Genomic DNA, 23,666 nt, shown 5'->3' with positions numbered 1-23,666 from the left:
CAACTCTTAAAGGTTCCATAACCTTCCCAAATTCCATCACAAACTAGGAAGCAAGTATTCAAACACCTCAGTTTTATATATAATTTATATAAGGAAGTAGTTTGCTACTTCACAAAGTGAAGCTAAAGAAAATAAATCAGCCAGGCATGCCTCTGATTAGGGTACATGTGGTAGGAGCATCACAAGGTCAAAGTCATCTTGGGGTACATAAGATTTTCTCTCAGAAATAATGAAAGGAGAAACAATGGCATCAGATCATTTGCTTTAAAAGCTTTCACATCTCATGATGGGTTCCCTTGAAGGGAAAACGAGTACTATTTTCAGAAATATGAAGTACTGTGGTTTGAATGTGAGACGTCTTAACAGATTCAAGTGTTTAATCATGTGGGTGCTATTACATGGCATTATACTGGGACCATTCCAAGGTGGGGCCTTGTAAAAAGTGAATTGCTGCAGGCCTAAGAATTATAGCCTGGCTCAGTTTCCTTTCCCTCTGATTCCTGATGGACCCGGATGTGTCAAAATAAACCTTGCTCTCTTAAGTTGCTTCTCCTAAGGTATTTGGTTGCAGCAATGAGAAAAGTAACCAGTACATCAAGGATTTATAACTATAGGTCTACTGAAATACCTGATACCCTGACAAGCACAATTCCCCATACTTTATTAGCTACACACACCTACTATCTAAATAAATTAACTCCATATATCAATCCATATTAGTAAAAACTCACACATACGAATTTATTAATATATTCTGTATTTTGAGTAACAAAATGTTACTCAAAAATAATAAGATAAAAATAAGAATTAGAACTCATGGTTCTTCTTATAGTGAACTTCTCAGTAATTGACCACTGAAGAGACAAGGCTCATTTTAAGCAGAATATGAAAAACTACAAATTCTGATACTAGATTGTTACAAGAAAATACTAAAATGTTTTGAGTCTTTTTGATTACTTTAAATATTATCCTATATTATATACTGTTCCTTAAAACTGTCATGTAAACTTTAATACTTGATGTTTTAAATATAAATTACTATATAATATAAAGTCCATTCTCATAAAGATGTAGTATTAAGTTTTTTCTCTCAGATAATTCATTCCAGAGAAAAGTAAAGTTTCTTAGTTGCTGGTTGGTTCCTTATAGTAAGAAACACAAATGTTATCCTGGTAACAACTTCACAGATTATTGACAAAGTGCTTAGAGCAAAGATTGCTGAAATATTAATTTCATAAAGAAATGTCAGCAAAAATTAATGACTTACCCCTTAGCAAATTGTTAAATATGCAATATAATATTCTATGTAGGCTCTGTTCTATACTAGATCTGTAGGACTTATCCATCTTGTTAATTGAAACATGGTAAATTTTTTATCATTATATTCCATGTCTTTGTAGCATACAATAGAAATTTAAGAAGCAATCATTATTGTTGGTATGGGTAGTGAGGAGGAATTAAAAGTCTAGGATCTTTGGCTCTTGGAAGACCAGGGTGGCTAGGTGAGTGCTGAGACATATGGTGGGAGCTCAGGAGGCATGTCTTAAAGAATGAAAAGGTATTACAAAAAAAATAACAACGTGGGAAAAGAAAATCTTGGTCCTTAATCTATTTTATACAAATATGGCTTATTAATTATATTCTTATTGGTCTTTTTGTTGGCCTATATAGTCCCTTAAACTTAACAGATGTGTTTGGGTCTTATTAGTTCAATATATAAAATATGATAAGTGCACAGCATATATACTGAGGCAAATGCACAATTTCAGATCCTGTCAGGTTATGTAAGTCATTATAAAAGTGATTATTTTTTCTTTCTCTAATTTAAAAAATATTCAGGTGCAATATGGCAGAGATATTACTCTTTCCTAATTTTATTTTGATATATGAAGCAAATTTAAATGGATAATATCCTGAGAATCAGTGACTAATGATATTTTCTTCAATATTGACAATTTTCAATATCTGTGTTGTCCAATGTGGTAGCCCCTGGCCATTAAGTATTTGACATGTGGCCAGTATCAGTGAAGAAGTGATTTAAAATTCTAGTTAACTGAAGTTCAAATAGGCACATGTGGCTAGTGGCTACTGTACTGGACAACACAGAGTTTTGTTAACATAAGTGGTTGTTTTTGAAGCTTCTTGAGAATAGAAGAGAGAATATAACTATAGATAGTGTGTTTCAAGTTCTGTCTTATGCTGTTGTTAGTGACTTCTGTAAAGTAGTAGTATATTGTAATGTAACCATGGTCTAACACTGCACATTAATAGCGGTGATTACCCCTTTACATTACGCCATCATGCCATTTTTGTAAAGAGCCAACTAAGATGACAGACTGAATCAGAATACTTAGCTAAATTAACATGAAATAAGTCAAAAGGAAAAAAGAATACCCATTGGTTCAAATTATCTTGGCAGGCATAGGCAGTTGGATCCTAACATCCATTATTTCTTTACTAAGTAAAAGACGCCCAAATATTATTCAGAATAGATAGTTTTTAAGTGTAGGTCACTGATTTTCTCATTTTGAATTATGAATACAGAAAGACACTCTAATAAAATATTCAACCCTCTTAGGATCTCTGGCAGTTTGGAACAGGTTGGAATAGGTAGACTTCTGTATGAATGCTGCCAGAAGCTTTTGCCTTCCTTAGAAACAGAGCGACCTACTTAGAACATGTTTTCACTTGGCCCATTTCCTCCACCTTCCATTTAAAACACAGACATGGTGCCTGCGGGCAGAGTAGCCACCTCAAGGACACTGGAGAGAAAGCCATATTTGGAAAGCAGCTGAGGGTGGAGAAAGGATTTGGGATATATGGTTTATGGTATTTTCACAACCCTGAGATGCATCATTCTATTTTTAACTTGTGAGACTAATACTGTCCTATCTAGATAGGCCACAGGTAGTGAGAATTTTGTCATATGCAGCCAGGCAATGGTAAACTGAAGAGTATTGATTAGTGGGGAGAGCCTTCAGCTTCTAACATTCTGAGAGTTCCAGATATTTAATTGCTTTTTCTAAATGTAGTAAATTTAATTCTCAAAACCTTTTCATTCATTGACCAAGACCCAAGATAAACTGGGCTGAATTCAACAATTAAAATAAACATATATATGAATATGCCTCTTTAAGAGATTGTTAAACTCCAAATGCTAAGTACAACTATTACCTTCGTGAAAATAAAGTAATGCCAAATATTTTCAAAACATATATGTGGTCAGCCTGTTTTTAACGAGGTTTAAATCCATTTCAAGTGGAAAGACGTAAAGACACAAAACATCAGAATAGAACAGGTAAAGCAAAGTAGAAGACTTTCATCAAAACGTGTAGTTAATGGAGAAAATAGCTTTTCAGAGCATCATTGATTTAAAAGACTAAAGTTAGATTGATCCAAATATATTTCACAGGAAAGACAGAAATTCCCCTCAAAGGCTTCCATGCTCTGAGCAGTTTGTCTACTACATATTTCTCCTTATTACAATCAACTTGAAGGAGTGTGAACTTCTTCCTTGGTGTGGTCACTTCATAATAGGATCTTGAAGAAATTCACACCTTGAAATAGATGCATGATTTTCATCTTAAAAGTGTCTTGATCCTAAAATAATCTACATTCTTATTTTTTTATATAACTTTTTAACTAAAAATTACCCTTACATATAGCTTCTTGCCGTCATCCATTCTCTCCAAATACTGTTATCTGGCCCTAATATCCATCTTCTTCTACTGTCTAATGCCTAGTATGTAACTTCAAAAAAATACAATAAAACTTGTGTAAGCATAACAAAATGGCAGTCTGGTGTTTCTATCACTCAAATCAATCTCTAGAAGCTTTTTAAAAATTATTTCCTATGCTATGAAATGACAAAAAGTTTTGGGTCAATAAAGTTGCTACAGATTATGTCCACCTCTCCCTATAATTCAGTACTTTTTATATGTAGGATAAAAGCATGAAGGAGTCAAGTGAGGATTATTCTTTTTTCTCTATTTTTTAAACTAGAGTCAACTTAGTTTATTTTTAGTAATCATCCCCTTATCCACAAGGAACATGTTCCAAGACCTATAATGTTAGCCTAAAACTGCAGATTACTTAAGCTCTGTAAATTAATACCTTTCCTCCATCTTGACTAAGAACTCATCACATATTATGGCTCTCACAATTGTTGTTGAAAGTGAGATAGGAAAATTAGCATGAGATTCATTTCTTGACAATTCCACAGACTTTTGCACTTACTATAAATCATCATAAGCTCGTACATGATTTTTTCTTTCCCTCTTCAACAAAGAGCTTTAGACTTAAAGAAAGCATTTGTCTTCACTTTGAGATGCTGAAGTTGCTAGCATCAGTACCTTTGAATCTTAGGAAAATTAGTAAGTTAATGTGGGGGATGTTATATGGGGTAAGCACTATGATATCAACAGAGGATCTGATAATGATTATCAACACAGTTACCAAAAGACCAACAGGGACATATGGGACAAAGTGATGGCCTACATGCTGTAGGTAGAGAAAAATGGCAAGAGATTCTTCATGGTAATCAGAACAATGACTAACTGAAAAGTATGAACAGTTTAATTTTGAAATTTTTCGTTTAAAATTTACATCATGACTGACCATAGGTAACTTAAACTCTCTAAATTAAAACTGTAGATGAGAAGTACTAACATATATTACTTTACTCTAAATCTTTCCATGAATTTTATTTTTATTATTTCTAGTTAGAGAGTTTACATATAAGACTAGAGATGGGTATACATAAAATTAGTATGGTGTAATTAAATTAATCACTGCAATGCTTATTCTGCTTCCATAATTGAATAGAAAATACATAATTGCAATAAAACCTTTCAATTCGTGAGATAAATAATACATATTATATTCTTTCCTTGAATAAATCATAAGAGATGTGTAATTCTTACCTATTATGTTACTTGTTCATGCAGAATATAAAATACAAAAAAAACCCTGAAATTGTTTGTATATTATTAGGATTATGTTCAAAGTTATTTTGTAAGTTAAATAAAATGATTCTAATAATTCTTAAAAGCCAAATATTGTTTTCAATAAATTCATAAAAAGATACATGTAAACAGTTATATCTTTTTGTTTCTCTTTCAAAATGAAAGCAACTATGATTGCTATGGAAATTACTGATTAATTTCTGAAGTACTGATATGTAAAATGATTCATACAAAACAAATAACATAATTTTCACTCCCACAGTAAAAGGGAGAAGAAATACAACTCAGTGTTACCTTATAAAAGAAAAAGAGTAACACATTTAGAAAAAGAAACTAAATAATAATTCATGTTGTCATTTATTTTAATGTGTATTTAAGTGAAATAGTTATAGTCCTTTTTTGTGACAATGAATACTTTTTGTCAATTCTGTTTCCCTTAAAGAGGCTATATTCTAAACAATTGTTTAAAGCTTTTTAAATTTGAATGTTTAAGAATGGGTAACACTGAGCTGTGTCACAATTGTTCAATAAATAACAGATGAATGAAAATGTAATCTTATATTAAAAGTCCTTAAAGGGCAGTTGATATACATTTTGTGGTGTTTGGATGCAATTTAGGGTCTTTCACATGATAGGAAAGTACTCTACTACTGAGAGGCAGCCCTAGCTTCCTTCCCCTCCCTTTTAAAAAATTTTAAAAATAGTGTTCCACAGTTCACTGTTTATCTTTGTCTGGGCTAAAATTTACTGTATCTATATCCATATCTATATCTATATCATCTATATCTATATCTATATCTATATCATCTATATCTATCTCTATCTCTCTCTATATATATATTTATCCTCTCTCTATATATATAGAGAGAAGATAAACAAGCTATATGAAACCACATATTTCAAAGTTACAAAAACAAATGCATCTCTTTGTGTATATCAATTCAATCCACTGTAAATTTTTTTGTCAAAATATTATCAAGAAATATTGAATTGTGAATATGTATGCATATATACATACATATGTACAAAAGTAATCCTCTAAAGAAATGTGTGGATAAGTATGCAAAGCACTTTTGTTTATAATGACATATGATTTAATCATTGAATTTCCATTGATTCACTACCAAATAGAAAGAAATCAAATTGAAACCTTTACATAGCTCTCTCTCTCACTTTCTTTTCTTCCTGGCCCCTACTTGATTCTAAATTGAGCTGTTAATATGGGGTTTCAAATCCTGATAGAAGGCAAAATGATAAAATAACCATGTATAACATGACATTAGCTCTGCCCTAGATTTAAGGGTAAGAAGAACTTAAATCCTAACACTTTGTAGCTTCAATACTAGTCTTAAGGGTCTAAAATTAAGGTGAAGCATAAAAATCTGAAAGGCATGCACTAAAATTTAGGATATGATAACAATATACTCCTTTCAAAAATTAAAGTAGAAAACATTTAATTAAAGCCCTTATTGCTTGTTTACAGTAATTAGAGAATACTCCATCTTTGAAAATAATAAAAACAATTTGCTATAAAAAGACCGTAGGCTCAAGCAAGAAAATTTCTAAATAGAATTCACTGTTAATAAAGGCAATTTTTTTATGGGGATGCTATGGGTATTTCATTGAAAAAATACTGTACTATCCTTTATCTGAACTCATTTAAATACAACAATTCAAAATGTCTTGATAATATTTTGACAGAAAATTTCACAATGAATTGAACTGAAGTACACAAAGATATTCATGACTTCGAAATACGTGGCATCAGATAGCTTGTCTACCTTTACGAAAATTATGTATATGGTATCATTTTCCACATAAAGCTTATAATAAAAGTTATAAGAGTTATATTTTCCTGTGTATTTCAAACTCATGATTTTTTTTTACTTAAAGGGACTTTAATTTTGTCATCATTATATTACTAATACGCAAGGTAATAGTGAATTTGGCTCCCACTAGCTAAGAAAAGAATGCAAAGCAGTGATCCAAGGGTAACAAGCTGTCTACTGGAAACATGTTCATTTGTTGGAAGATAATTGAAGCACAAAATTTGCAAATCTCTTTTACCAAACGAGTAATGACATTATTTTCTTGCAGAATGCAAAACATAGCTTCTGTGTATACAAGAATAGCATACTTTGTTATGCTGCTTCATAAGGTTGTACAGAAAAGAACTTAGATGATAAAGGATGGATTTTTTATTAAAAGGAACACAAAACCCCAAATAATCAATATCCTTGCCTAAGATTGCTGTCTTGCAGCATATGAAATGTCTCAGATACCCAGAGGAATAAACTGAGTTTAATTCATTGTGCTGTTATTTTTCTTACAAAAAAATATATAAACAAAGGAGTCAGAAATTAAGCATGGTGTACTTTTGAAAAGTCTAGATTCATGTTAGGACAATTGCATTTACTAAATGACCTTAGACCAATCCACTAAACTGTCTATAACTCTTTTCTATTGTTCGGTAGTGAAAGCAAGTGTATCACAAATTTTCTGCCAGGATCTTGGCAAAAAATTAGGACAAAATCAAAAACACCATTCAATTTTGTTTTAATTTTAGCTTAAACAACCAATGTTATTTTAATCTCCATACCTTATTCCAATGATACTTCTACAGGCTCTGGAGAAACTTTTTGTCATCAAATTTTGGGTAAATGTATTTAACAGGAATTATCAAAATGATTATGGAGCCACTCATTAAATGGGTTCTGTACAGATATGGCCAGAGTTAAAAAGTAACAATTTTAAAAAGAGAATAGTACTACTTATTGTTTGAAGAATTTTGCTTGCCAGCAATTGTATTTGAACATGTGTTAAAAAGAGAGTAGTGTTTCTCAATCAGATTTTTATGATACTAAAATACATATTAAAACCCATATATGTTATTATTTTGAACTTTTAAGAAGTTTGAGCTTTGCCCAAATTCCACTTTTAAAGGCTTAATTTATATATAATGAATCTCTATTCCTCTGAACGATAACAGTCTATTTCCTAGTCTGAATTTTATCAGTAGAGTTGGTTAATTTTTCAAATTGCCACATACTCATTTTTTAATAAAGTTGTAATTTTAACTTTCGTCTTCATTTGCTTAACATAATTCACTTAGTAAAATTATTTGTATTTCAAAACTCTAGCTGCCCCTCATTTCTAAAGACAAGAATTTAATTTAAAACCTCATGATAAGGAGAACAAAAGCTTTGTATAAGATATATAATTTTAAAGTTTAAAGTCTAAAGCTACTAAAAGCTAGCTCATTCAAATGCTATAGCCTTGTAGCATTTCTGAGGGTAATACATGACTTTATTGAATGATTAAGCTATTATCTGAATCTTATAAATTCAATCCTAACTTCTCCTTGGGCCATAATACAGCTTTTTACATCACTGTACCTAGCTTCTGATGTCTTGCAGTTACAAATCATAACATACCTCCAAATTGCAATATATTAAAAATGGAACCTCCTCACCACATTTCATTCATATTATCCACCAATCAATCTACACTTATCAGAAGTGAAATCACTGAATTAAATTGTCCACCAAATTTGTAGGTGGGTTAATGGCATATAAGTTATTTGGGGTCTGGATAATATCACAGTTGAGGTAGTTAACCATTTGCTATGTAATGAGAATCATCTCTTCATAAACCATATTTGCTCTATTCTCTACCCTGCTCTACTTATTGTTATATCAGGTCAGTGGACATTGATTATTTATTGGTTGCTGAGAATCTTTGTCTTATCTATTGTCAATAGATTCCAATTTCCTTGAAAAAAAATCACCTCTGGCTAAGTCTGAGGGACTTTGGACTTTGAAGTTTCTCTGCTTTCCTCTGGTTAGGTGACTGGTGTGGCCCAAGTAACTCAGCTGGAGGTTCCTGAGTCACAAAGAATGAAGAAAATAATGTATTATAAAGAAACTTAAGTTGTTCCTGGTAGCCATGTGTCCAGGCAGGTTTAGATTGTTTTCTTTCTCTTGTTCCCTTGCCTTTAAGCTAATGCTTACATTTACATTGTTTCATTTAATAAAATAATAATTTCTGTTGCTTGCACCCAAAGAAGCCTGACAGACAAGTAACCAAATTATCTTTCCAGATAACACTTTCCTGTTAAAAATCATTTAAGGATGGTCATCACATGCCAAGGCCCCCAAAGAAATCTGTTGGGCATGGGAAGTCCATTGTTTAACCTTCCTCTTTTCTCTTCAGCCTTATCATTTTTTCATCATAACCTTAACTTCAATGACATCAAATCACAACTTTGGCAAAAAGTTGCTTTTACCCATTTCTGTGTAAAGAATAATTCATTCCTTCTGTTTGTGATGTTTCCATTTCCACTAAATGATTACTTCTAACCTCTTCTTTAGTGTTTTGCTTAAATTCTTTAAGAAGTTATTCCTAATCATGTTCCCTTCCATGGTTTCAATTTTCACTGGAGTATAGTCCTGAGATTATCACACTAATAAACTCAGGGGAGTAGAAAAACCATAATTGACAGTCAGTACTCTGGAACCAGACCCCTTGGGTTTAAATTCCGGGCTAGACACATGGATAGATGTATGCACATACACTATTTCGAGCTCTTTTATTCATTAAAAGGTCTAAATCTAAAGGCAAAAGTTAGACGTATTTTTATGAATTACTTTTAATACAAAAGAAATAAGCAAGGAAAACATCCTTACTTTTTATCAAGAGAAGGATAACACTGGGAGTCTTCCTCACTGCTCCCCACTTTATTTCTGTGAGAGCTTTTCTAAATTAGCTTTGGAACTATAACTATATTTACATATCTTTTTGAAGAGTACTGAGTTAAGAGATCCTTCTGTAAGAGACTAATTCTTTTGGAGAATACTGAATACGACTCTGAATGCCAATCAATGCCTTCTCCAAAAGTTGAGTCCACAAACTCATCACAAATGATTAAATTTTCTTCTGCTCATGACCATAAAGCAACAGACTTTTATATGAAGCTATACTGTCAATAACATGATTAAAATAATACAAATCCGAATTTTTCTAGATTTTGCCATGGAACCTAGTATTAATTACTAACATTAGTTGAGTATTCACAGTAAGCAATGCAAAGAAGGAAACTTTTTTCATGGACTACATAATACAATTCTCTTTGTAACCTGTAGAGCTCATAGTTATATCTACATCCTAGGGATAGGTAATCTGAAGTTTAGGGAGGTGGAGTAACTCACTCCAGATTTTACAGCTTTGAGACTTAAGCCCCAAATCCAAATCCTGCACTTTAAGCATTATAATATACTGTTTCAATGATATTCCTTGAAATACTGATATGATATAAGTATTGATATAATTCTTTTTCTGTATCATCCAAGTGCAAATATAAAATGCTCAGCAAAGTGCCTGTCCTAGATTATGTATGCAAATACATATACACCACTAAATGCTGACTTCAGTTACAGTTGTTACTACAGATAGTATACATATCAAGGAGGAATTCAGGCTGAAGATTCAGATGGGGATCAGAATACTTCTGTTATCTACTAGGTGTATGGGACATCTATGAGCATCTGCTGCTTTTCCTGAAAAATAAATGTGGCTACAAACACATTATAAAATGTGTAGAAAAATTAAAATGTATAATACTTAAATATATTAATATACAAATATCCATAACTATATGGTAAATGTGAATGAAGGGGTCTTTATGTGCTTTGAATTAAAAAAGATTAGGAGAATGACTTGACCACAGTCATGTCATTTGTAATTAATTACAAAAGTCCATTAAATTTGGTTCTTAAAGAGTACAAGGTACTTTTGAAAAATTGTTTTGTTTTGATATAGACACAGTCTTCTATGAAATAGAGGCTGGCCTTGAACTAAAAATCTTCTTGCGATCACTAACCACCACATCAGCTTCAAGGTAGTTTAAATGTTACTTGTTTTTTAATTATCAAATTCATTTTATTACTATGGAATTGCTGAAGTTCTCCTAGCTCTGACTTGCTCCCTCCTTGACACAAAAAAAGAAAGAAAATTCTCTAACATCCAAACACATTCAGTACAATTTATTGTTTCTTTAGAAATTCTTCAATGTTTTTACAAGTGAAATGACTATCATGTATAAAGCTTTCAAAATTGCATTTCTCACCCGTGGAGAAAGAAAAAACATACAGCCCAGTTTAGCATCCAGGTAAATGACATTTATAGCAATGCATTCTTTAGTTTCTAACTGATTGGATAATTTCACCAAACAGATTTCAATGAGGGTGAGAAATGAGATGTTGCATTATTAAAATTTGTTTATTTTAATATGATGAGACCTAAAGCCTAATATTGAGATCCATGATATTTAAAATATGTTGTATTTTGTTATTTGTCTTATTTATTTCTAATTTTCAATTATCCTTACCACTTGAGGTAGAATCCTAGCACAGACAATTCAGAGGAGTGAATAATAAACAAGTTCCAGATTATTATCTTCATCTTTGTAATATGTTATAGCTGCATAGTGCCAAAACAAACAATTTAAATGTAATCAGCTCAATTGATCTAATTATTTTGTATTAAAGACATTTAAACAAACAGTTGTTCATTGATTTTAACGGAGCCACCTATACTTGTAAGATTTATGTGTTTTACCTTCATTCCGCCCCTTTTAAATTATGGTTATTTTGGAAAATTCATTCATGTCTTTGGTCATATTTAGGTTTTTCAGTGTATACTGAGTAGTGTGTTTGTTAACAGGAAAAAAAAGTAGCCTAAAAACTGGTGGTAAGTCATAAAGAAGCGGGAAATAGCAAGTGAAAATGTGACATATTTTCTACTTATTGTTTTATCCATACCTTCTGTTTGATGATCATCTCATTGATGTCTTCCAGATCACCCACCATCACCCTCTGTGATTTTATAACTCGATCAAGCAGAGAAAGCCAGTCTGTAAGTTCTGTCCAAGCTCGGTTGAAATCTGCCAGAGCAGGTACCTCCAACAGCAAAGAAGATGGCATTTCTAGTTTGGAGATGGCAGTTTCCTTGGTAACCACAGGCGGTGTCACTAGAGTAACAGTCTGACTAGAAGCTAGTGTTTTTGAAAGAAGGAAGAAAAGAAGAGATGAGATATGAGAAACATAAGCAAAAGAGTCAATTTCAGTAACAATAAAGGAACATTAGTTGATAGCCAACAGTTTGAGTCAAGATTTCTCGCAATGTATCTAACAATGTGAATACTTGATAGGGCATAGATTATATAATATTCAAACATGTTTAGTAATCTTTAAACATATTTTATCTTATTTTCTTGTCTTACCAATTTAAATAATTTTTCAGTAAGAATCATATAGACTGTGAAGTTTATAAACAGAGCTATTAGGACATTTCCAGGTAAGATTTATCTATTTATTGCCCATTCAAGGAAGAAAAGGAAAAACTAAAGATTGTATAAGGTCATATTTCTGTCTTCGGATTTCCTTGAATAATAAAAGTACTTACTAGGAAGAAACTCTCTGTACCTTACAGTGGCAACACATCACATTTTATCTTTTGTTTTGGCAATAAAGTAAATAACAGTGAAGAAAAAGCAAGGTATATTATTTTTGAAAAGTGATAGCTAGTAAAGTTTTTTTCAATATGAAACACTATTTCAAGGTCATTAAAATTTTAAATTAAAGTTAATAGTGTTGAATATTTTAATGGACAAGATGTGAAGTCTTCAGCAAGACACATGGGTGAGAATCCTGTGGTCTGCCTTAGGAACTCTGAGACCTTGCTTAAGTTATTCAACCTCTCTACTCTTGAGCTTTTCTCCTCAATAAGGGAAGAAAAATAACAGAGTAAATGTCACAGGGGAAGCTGTGTGAACTCAATGATAATACAAGCAATGTACACACATCAGTGCCAGACAATATTATTGTCATCAACATCATCATCATCATCATCATCATCATCATCATCATCATCATGGTCATTATCACAATATTAGCAAGGTGCTAATAAGCTAGTCATTAATGTTAAGTATTACTATTTTATAAGTACTTAGTTGCTTATAATATACTTTTAAAAATATGGTGACAAGTAAGAGATGAGGACTGGAAATATGGAAAATTGGGGTAAACTCGGTCCGCAATCTGTGTGCTGCTCTCTATTGACTAAATGATGCTGAGATGAATATGAATGTGCTGGTGTGAAATGATACCAGGTAACAACATACAGAAGGGTCATCAGAAGCCAGTGACAAAGGAGTCAACGGTTGATCTGTTTTATAGACAAAGGTGACAACACTGTTATAGCTGGGGGAGCAGCAGCAATGAAATAGTGGACAATGCGGTTCAGAAGGGAAGCATTCAGAAAAAGCTGGAAATGGCATCTTGGCAGAAGATCTCATAGGTGTGGATAAGGGAGCTATTCAAAGAACATAAAAAATAAGATGTGCACATTTATACTATGAGTGATAATATGTTCATTTCAGTGGCTGCATTATTACTCATACTTTTTTGGTGGTCTTCTGATTAAGAAGATAAGAGAGATGAAAGGATGCTTCTTCTCTTTCTAACGTCTCAGGGACATCCAACACTTCTCACAGACAAAAGAGCAAGGCAGAATGAAAAGTGTTGGAGATGTCAGAATTGAAAAATGTGCAAGTCTTGTCCATATAGTCATAACCATTGCAAGTTCATGGGTTTTTTTTTATTTAAATTTTTTAATTCATTTTACATACCCAATACAGATTCCCCCTCTCATCCCTCCTCCCACTCCCCCCAGCCTCCCCTACAATGAATCCTACATTTAACAATAAACTGTAAATATTAGTTTCTGAAAAGTCAAAATGTAGAGTATGTCTAAGTTTTCTTGCTATTTAGATTATTTTAACTATTTTCTTTAAAAATATTTACTGTGTTTTATGTACATGTATGTTACATGAGTTTTTAATCTGCTACAGCAAAGTGCAGATAAAAATTCCCACGTGCCATACCTACTATTAGAAAAATAATAGAATTTGATTTATTATATATGATAACACCAGCCCCTTAGGACAATTCCATGAAGTCAGTAATGTTCTCATTATTGCATAGGTAAAGACTGAGGCTGAGATGTCCAGTTTAGCAACAATATTTGAATATCTTACTTCACCATGCCTAGAATAATAATCTAATGTGTTTGAACAAATGGCCAGGCCAACTATCCATGAGAGAGATGTACTGTCACAGTCACACAGTTTAACTGAAACTCAAGATGATTTAAATAATTCACCTAAGGTTACACAGCTAAGACATGACAGAATAAGTGTTTAACTCCAGTAATCTAGACTTCAAATGTTTTTTGTTATAGTGATTCCTGAACACAGTTTTTTTTTCTAACTTAATTGAAAGTCAGTGAGATGTCTCAGTGAATAGAAACACTTCTCACTGAGCCGTATGACCTGAGTTTGATCCCTGGGGCCCACATGGTGGAAGGAAAAAACCTACTTCCACAAGTGGTCCACATTCATTTGTTCCATTGCCAAGTGTTTACTGATTCTACAGTAGCACTGTGTTCTAGAATCTACATTCTGAACCTAACTTGACATGCCAGCTTCAGATCCCTCCTCCATTCTGCCTCTGCTTCCCACACTTGATTCTGCATCATCCAATTGACACAGGTCATTAGACACTTTAATGTCCTTCCACATGTCCTGTGCTTCCTTTAAACTTTTCTCACTCGTTTCCACATAAAATCTCATATCCTCTTCAATTATCAAAGCTAAAAGTCTTTTGTGTGGGAGTCTCAGGATAAGCATGTAGCAAAAAAGTCTCAATAAGGCACAGAGCAGCACTTCTTGATCACAAATGCTGTATAGCACTTAATATTTTCTTATTTAGAAAATATTAAACAAACAAACTTATGTGCAAGAAGAAACGTCACAGGTGGATTATTTATAGTTTCCATGTTGTATAGTCAATCTTCCAATTGGAATATAGACCCTGCCACTTTGTGTCATTTGAGCTACGTGGCACATTTCTCTCACTCCCATTCCTCTGTTTTGTGTTGTTCTCTATCTTCATGCATGTAACTTTATAAAGATCACACATATAAATTTATCATTCAATATTGTCTGCATATGGCTTATTTTACTTAGTATAATGTCCTTTAAGCTCATCTGGGTTGCGGGCAATGACAGCACTTTGTGGTTATACTAAATGAAACACATACATCTAAACCTTAATGTCAACATCCACATGAAATGTTAGTCTTTCTGGGTGTGGGTTACTTCACTCAGGATGATTGTTTCTATTTCCATCCATTTACCAACAAATTTCACTTTTCTTTAACAGCTGAATAACACTCTATCATGTAAATGTACTACATTTTCATTAACCATTCATTTGTTGATGGATATCTAGGCTGTTTCCAATTCCTGGCCATTATAAACACAGATGAGGAAGTATTTCTGTACAAAGATGTGGTGTCCTTTTGGCATATGCCCAAGAGAAGTATAGCTGGATCTTGTGGTAAAACAACTTATAGATTTTGGAGAAAGAAAACTCTACACTGATTTCTACAGTGGCTGTACCAGTTTGCAATCCAACTAGCAATGAATAAGTTCCTCCCTCATCAGAGAAGCTTCCTCTTTCCGTAGATGGTAATTAAGACAGAGACCCATAACTGGACAATTTGTAGAAAATAATTAAGACTTTTGGAGCACTCATCCACAAATGGAATGTTTTTAATCACACCTCTCCTTCAAGGGTCAAGGATCTATGTGGAGGAGGAGGCAGAAAGATGTTAGAGACAGAGATGGTGGGTGACTCCAAGGAAACAGTGTTTTCCAAACACCGTGGGGGAGATATACATATGAACTCACACAGACTGTGATAGCATCCTTAACACCTGCAAAAGCTCAAAGCAGACAGAAATCCCAGCCCAGGGGCAGGGAGGAGGGGACAAGGTGCCACCCTGAACTAAGAAGCTATTTGCAGCTGACACCTGCTGGAGGAAAATTAGATTTCTTAAATGGAGTGCCACTAGATACATAAACCACATTTCATGGCAGGCCTTATGCTCAGGAGTAGTTGGATAACACAAAATAGACTACATGTCCTTTTGTGTACTTTTTTTTGTATTTTTAAAAAGAGTGTGATAACAAAGTTGTTTGATTAGGGAGAGGTGGAGGACCTGGGAGGAGTTCTAGGAGAGGAATAATATGATTAAAATATACTGCATGAAATTCTCAAAATAAAAACATTTAAAAAGAAAATGGCAGCACATTATTCATTTTTAGGTATTAATGACATATTCTTGTATACAAGTACAATATTTTCTTTTATCAATTTGCCTCAATTGACAATAGACTGATTCCAATTTTTGGCTATTGTTACTAGTAATGTACTGAACATAGGACAGCACATGCCTCTATGACATAGTAACTTAATTAAATTTCCTTTCAATATAAACCTGTTTCTGAATCAAGTTATTCTGTTTGTAACTTTGTCTGTGCATAGGTATGTGTCATTGTAAGGGTGATTTTTGTTCTGCCCATACTGTAAATGATAGAGAATTCCTTGAGAGTACTTGAATATGTAATGGCAATTAGATAAGGAGTTAGAATACATTAATTAACACACAAAAAATCCTAATAGTATATTCTGGATGATCATTGTTCTTCCTAAGGAGCATGGGTTCTCCCTAGCAGGTATGGAACATCTATTCTATGCACCGTTTAGTAACCTAAACCAGTGATTCTTAAACTATAGGTCATAACCTATTTGAGGGTTAAACAATCTTTCCACGGGGGTTGCCTAAAACTACCAGAAAGCACAGATATTTACATTGCAATTCATAACAGTGTGAAAATTATAATTATGAAGTAGCAACAAAATAATTTTACAGTTGGGAGTCAGCACAACGTGAGGAACTGTATTAAAGGGTGGCAGCCTTAGGAAGGTCGAGAAGCACTGCTGTAGAAGGATATGTTACAATCTTTCCTGTTTATCACATTATCCCCCAAACAGATATTACAATGTATCCTATCAACTTACAGAAATATAAACATTCTATATACAGATGAGGGTATGTATGTGCAAAAGATTATGCACTTAAATAGCCTGACTATTAATGATTCTAGCCTACTTATGCATTGCATTAGAAAATGAAAATGATTCTACCAAAAACTGAATTTTCCATCATAGTTAAACACAATGACAAGTTTGAAGCAGCTAAAATGAATTGACTTTGTCACAACAAAAATAACAGTAGGTGTAATATTCTATTGCAAACCACAGCTTTACTCTGAGTACTTCGTTAATTAAAAGGTGTTGGCTTTAAGAAGGAACTCTTATTTTTTTCCAAAGTGTTTGAAGAACACATCTCTAGACTAAAATTTTAATTGGTTTTAGTGATACATGATTAGGCAAACTATCAGCTTTGTTTAGAGCTATAAAGGGTCCACTAAAACTTTCAAACACACACACACACACACACACACACACACACACACACACACACACACACACACACACAATGTATCTGGCAAATTTCCTTTGAAGTGTTCACACACAGTTTTTCCATAATTCACAGGTCTTCCTTGGTCGATAAAAAATACAAGAAGAACATATTCTATTTATAGCTTTGTATATATGACTATGCTTCCTTCCATTTTCTGTTTGAAAATCAGTCAACTTACTGATAAGTGATTGAATATGTACCAATTGTTATGTGAGGTATTGGTATAAAGTGCTATTATATATCATTTTCATTTCACCATTCTGTGTCAATTGAAGGTGGAATTGATACACACGGTCAAATTGCTTTGGTGACCTGGTGAGATGGTTCAGTGGCTAAGAATGCTTGCTACCAACCCTGAAAACTCAAGTTTGACCCTGAAACCCACAGGGTTAAAGATGAGAACCAATTCTCACAAGTTTGACTTGCACATATATGCTACAGCATGTATACAACCTCATCCCCACCCACTCTACCTCATCACACAAAGTAAATATATACATAATAAAAACTGAGTTCCTTTTGTTTAGTTCTAAGGGACCTAAGAAAAATTGTTACTATCATTGAATTAAATAGCAGGAAGCAACATGAATACTTTCTTTCCAAATATTTAAAAGCATGGCATTTAGCATATTGAAATACCTAACAATTCAGGAGTACTGTGTATCAAAATTAAAAATCATTTCTGGAGTCCAAGAAAGAAAAACATATTTCATATAAGTGAGGAAGAACCTCAATTCTCTCTGTCTGTAATCTGTACATAAAATTGGAAATCAATGTGTTACCACAAGAAAAGAAAATTTCTCAAAATACACAGGGTGGAAGATTCATACAGTCATATATAATTTTACTTCCAAATCAGAAAATTTGAAGAAAACAATTTCAGTAAAAATCATAGAACATTAGAAGTATAGCCAAAGCCAACTACTACACTGTCCAGTACAGAGGATGAAGAGAGAAAAGCTAAGTAAAGCTAGAAATATTAATGAAAGATGATCATCCAATCTCAAAGTGGCATCAGAATAAAATCTACGTAACCACTTGTTTTAACTAAAGAATGTGTGCATATCTCATTATAGGAAATATGATAAAGCATAGTCTACCCCCAAGAAAATAAAACCTGGGCATGGCAAAATGATTTCTAATTAAATATTCAATGTAAATGAGACCTGTTCTTGAGTAAGCTACATTGTAATCCTGAGAATTATTAACATAATAACAAACATTTAAAGGCTGTTATACATCAAATAAGATCCCCTACCAAGGCCATGCAGCGGTGGCACATGCCTTTAGTCCCAGCACTTGGGAGGCCGAGGCAGGGGGATCTCTATGAGTTCAAGTCCAGACTGGCCTACAGAGTGAGATCCAAGACAGGCAGCAAAACTACACGGACAAACCCTGTCTTGACAAAAGCAAACAAACAAAAATATCCCCTACCAAGAGTCAGATCCCCAGATAAGCTACTCAATGTAAATGTCATCTTTACCCAAACCCTCAGTCTAGCACATAATAAGCTCTCAACAAACATTTTTGTTACATGACTTAGAAAGATAAACACACTAAGTAGAGTACTTAAATTATAATGTATATTTGTCTATTCCTATTAATGTATATATGTCTAGAAATTTATCACAGTTTTAATCTAGGGATCCATAAGTTTTTAAGTCTCTTGACTTAAGTTTTAAGTCTCAGCTCTTAGCTACTGCTCTGACTTCTTGGGCTTTTAACTCTGCATTTGGCTCTGTGTTTCTTATTTAATAAGACTGTTACATCTACAGAATACTACTCTTGATTGTTGCATGCATACAGGTGCCATCTTACTTGCCTGTGTTTGAGAAACCTCAGAGGAATCAGGCCAACTCTAGATTCTATCTAGAGATAGCTTCCAAATTACTGATTCCATGATTGCTGATTGTTGATCCACCTCTTGGATGTCCAGTACTAACTCTCTAACTTCCCCAGGGGCTAGTGTAGCAAGCAGGATTCCCAATAAACATGCAGGAAAGCTTGTCTAAGACACCATATCTTTTGTTTACATATCTGATCATCTCTGGTGTTCAATTCTGGAATAATACTCTTAGCAATTATTACTTCCTAGTACAACCTGTATCTAATTCAATTGAATGGTGTGGAAAATTTCAAAAGCACACACAGATTTAGTAACATTTATTATTTAGGGGTTTATAAAGTAGTTGTATAATTCTTGCTTATACATGAGTTTCAGTACCATTTTAGGTGTGTATTCCTATGTGAAATCATAGCACATCCTGCAGGCAAAACACCAGAGTTTGACAAATTCATGAACTAAAGCCATGGACTCTGTCTTCATAATGACACTGGAAATGCAACTCCTCTCTTTTACTGGTTTGAAGTGATTGTGTTGGACTAAGCTTGTCTTTTAACGTTCTGGGTCAGTTCACACTTTATGTACTGCAGGAATGGAAAACACACCAGCAGACAGTAGAACTAGCTAAATAAAAATCAACTTATGTTTTCACTTAACTTGTAGAAAAGCACACCAAGTCCTCAGTGATTATCAATGAGACAATAGAAGTTTAAAGGAAAGGTAGAAATACAAGTCAAATTTAAATAGCCAAAACTTTTTGTTACAAGCTGAAAGAAATGAATAACGTTTTTGCATTAGCTTCTTTAAAGTATGCCCATAAAATCATCACCAAATCCTTTTGAAAGTAGGAGAAGCAGTCATAAATAAAAACACATTGTTCCAATGATTGAATGCCAAAGCTTCCAGGAGCACAAGCATGCCAGTCTTGGAAGCACATACTTCCTTTTGCTTCAGGCTTGAATCTCATTGTCTTCTCTTGATGAATGGTTCTAAAATTAAGAATGTAAAGGGAGTCTGGGGAAGCTATGAGCCTATAGTTTATGGTTTCTGAAATAGGTTTATTCAGAAAAACCTGTGAAGCTGTGCTGTTGTAGAGTTACTTAATTCTGAACTGACTTTTGCTAAGTAAAAATCCTGTTAGTTCAAGGCTGATGATAGTTCCTGTATTTTTTTAAAGCATGAAATTCTACTTAAACCCTAGTTTGACTGATACTTTTCCATAATGCCACTGTTTTACATAAAAGATGTTTCAATACTCTTAAATTTGAAAAGATGTATAGCGTAGTCTGAAAAATGATCTTTTCTAGAGAATGTTTTCAGAACATTTGAGAGGAATTTGTATTTTGCTAGTGGGTGGAATGTTAAGTAGAAGTCTGATACATTTAGTCAAAAGTATAGTTCAAGTACAATATTTCCTTACTGATTTTCTACTTAGTTTCATTTCTGATTTTCTATTCATCATTGAAAGTTGACCACTGAATTTTCCTACTGTTATTATACCGTGATCTAATCTGTCCGTTCACATTTCTTAATATGGTTGTACAGGCACACGCAAACATGTATACACACACACACACACACACACACACACACACACACACACACACACACAAAAAAAAAAAATCCACAGGTTAAATGAATCTTAAAAGCAATATAAAGTCTTGTTGTTCTTCTGTCTAATAAACCATTTTTTTCATTGGTTCATTCAATCTACATGTTTTCAATCATTATTGATAGGTAGGTAAGGATTATTATTTCCTTTGGTAATCTGCTTTTGGTTTTGTTTAGGCTTTCTTTCGCTGTCCTCTGCTACTTCATCCTTTATTGTTTGCTTTTTATCATCTTCGTGTCTACTAAAGTTTTTTTCTTTAATGGAGCTTATATGAAAACTATATATTTATAAAAGTTTATTTTAGGGTGGTAGCAATGCAACATTAATCACAACTACAGACTCTATACTTTCCACAGAACATTTTATGTTCCTAATACCAAAATTTGTACTTTGTGATAAATTCTATCTTTAATAAATTAACACAATTATAGTTATTTTAAAAAGGAATTATACAAACTTCTCATTTGAAGAAAATATTGTCTGAAAATATATTTTTGGAAGAAATGAAATTATATGTAAAATTCAGATACCCTAACAAATTTAATTACACTGTTTATAATATAAAATTATCCTTTTCTCATTAAGAGAAAAGTAATAATTCTTATAACTGACATTTCTTTTATTGTGAGATACTTATTTAAAACCTGGAAATAAAATATATTTCCGTACCATTAAAATTACCAAATGCATTAGTATATAATTTTAAAACTGAAAAGATGTAAATTATACACATTTTTTTTCATTAAATGATACGTCACAAAATTTGGAGCTTATTGCACAAAAGCAAGCCATGTAAAAAAGTCAAAGTAAACCTAAATTATCAAAATAGAAAAAAAACCAGAAAGAAAACTGTTGATAAAAATAACCAATACAAGTGGGTGGAAAATATGATTGCACTTAGTTTGGAAGACAGTCATCATTTAATAATATAGGCAAATATATAATATAATATAAAAAAAGGGCTAAAATGTCAAATTATTTTGCTAATACCCTCAGCATCCCAAAATCAACATTCCAAACAAGGAACAGGGCCCTGGCCCATGTCTTCCTATTTCAGCAATCAGAGAACAATTTGTGGAAGTTGGTTCTCTTCTACGGTAGGGGTGCATGGGGTTGTATTTAGGTCCTAATGCTTAGTGGCAAGTACCTTAACCAATTTAGCCATCTTGCAAAACCAGTCTTTCCTATTTTTATGATCAAATGTGTAGGCCTATGAAACCCTTATTCATGACAAAAGCTAGTCCTAATTGTCTCTTCTCTAATCTTCTATATTTACTTAGTCTTATGTAACAAAAACACATATGTTAAATTATATTGGATATTATTTCTACTGATCCAGTCTCAAATTTCTAGGTTTTGGAACAAATAGTGGAAATTCCAATGCTTATTGTTAAAATGTTGCACCTCAAAACATTTACTTTTTATATTAATTTTTTTCATATAATTCAATAGATCCTTAATATTCTCAATCAGTATTTCTATGCAAATTTATAAATTAGAAAGCATATTTGCATCTTCAGCAGCTTGCTTCTGAAGGAATTCAAGAGATGGAGAGATATCCTAGTGCTTAAGAGCACTTGTTGCTCTTCTAGAGAACCCAGGTTCAGTTCCTAGCACATACATGGTAGCTCACAATTGTAGCACCACGTCTAGGGTATCTGATACGCTCTTCTGGTCTCTGTAGGCACTATAAGCTTATAGTGCACAGATACAAATGCTAGCAAAACACCTATGGACATAAATAAAAAATAAAACAAAAATATTAAAAAATTTAGTGCTGTACAGTATATTTTCAGTACTTGACATTATTACTAGAAGCACTGTGTTTTATTCATCACTCAGTATGGTAGGTGTTACTAAACCTGTGGGAAATAGACATAATGAGCCTTAAGAAGGTTTTATCTATTATTTGCTATGAGATAGCTTAAGACAGGGTTCTAATTCTTCCTTAGAGAAGGCAAGAAGACAGAATTGTTTATTATCCAGGTATGTTAAATAATTCCACTAATCTTCATTAAAGGAAAGACTTCAAATTATAACTTCTTAGAATAGGCACCAAGACAGATTCTTTTTTATCTAGATATATTAAATAATTCCGCTAATTTTCATTAAAGGAAAAATTTCAAAGTATAACAGAAATGTATAATAAATTTTCTAAATATATAGAAATTTATTTATATTAAAATATTTTCCATATATAGTAGAGCTTCTATATTGTGACAATGGCCATCTGTATTTATGAAATCAGTTTTCATTCAAAACTGTCATTGAAAATTACAAAATTGTTGAAAGTTCTATGCTCATTTGTTATGAGGGACATGAAAATTATGTTTTTGATGGATTTCTTCATTTTATTTCCAAGGCATTTATAGAAAAATATATATAATCAAACTATCTTTATTTTTATTCAGCTGTGACCATTTGAGGTAACTAAATTCTAGGTAAATCAGCATTATACAGGCACACTGTAATGTTCATTTTTTATGGTTAAATGCTGAGGAAGTTATACAGGAATATGAAATTCAAAACTTCTGGTTGAATGAAAAATTCTCTAACACTACATTATTTAAGACCAAAACACAGTTGGATCAGTCTAGAGTACAACAAGGGTAAGAGAAATGGTGTTAGAATTGATTGAAGGTTATAGTATCTGTCTAAATCCTTGAGTATGATTAATAAAGATCACTCTACTTGCACTTACTGTTCTATTCATATCCTTTCTGGAAGATAAACTACTTCAAAATTCTGGATCCAATAGTAATATACTATTATTGCTGAGTTGCCATGAAACATTCCT

General features: G+C 32.8%; 1 protein-coding gene across 11 annotated transcripts in view; it reads right to left on the bottom strand.

Moving 5' to 3' along the window:
• The window catches only part of Dmd (dystrophin), a 2,242,690-nt gene that overhangs the window by 625,477 nt on the left and 1,593,547 nt on the right, over positions 1-23,666 (bottom strand). For all 11 annotated transcript variants that reach the window (XM_052732199.1, XM_052732319.1, XM_052732309.1 and 8 more), the window contains one exon: positions 11,783-12,015. In XM_052732199.1, coding sequence (XP_052588159.1) covers positions 11,783-12,015 — 233 coding nt within the window. The remainder of the gene's footprint in view (positions 1-11,782; positions 12,016-23,666) is intronic.

The sequence above is a fragment of the Peromyscus californicus genome, unplaced genomic scaffold (assembly GCF_007827085.1).
Source record: "Peromyscus californicus insignis strain IS unplaced genomic scaffold, ASM782708v3 Scaffold_10__1_contigs__length_136768540, whole genome shotgun sequence".
Classification (NCBI taxonomy): domain Eukaryota; kingdom Metazoa; phylum Chordata; class Mammalia; order Rodentia; family Cricetidae; genus Peromyscus; species Peromyscus californicus.
This window is presented reverse-complemented; position numbering and strand designations above follow the sequence as displayed.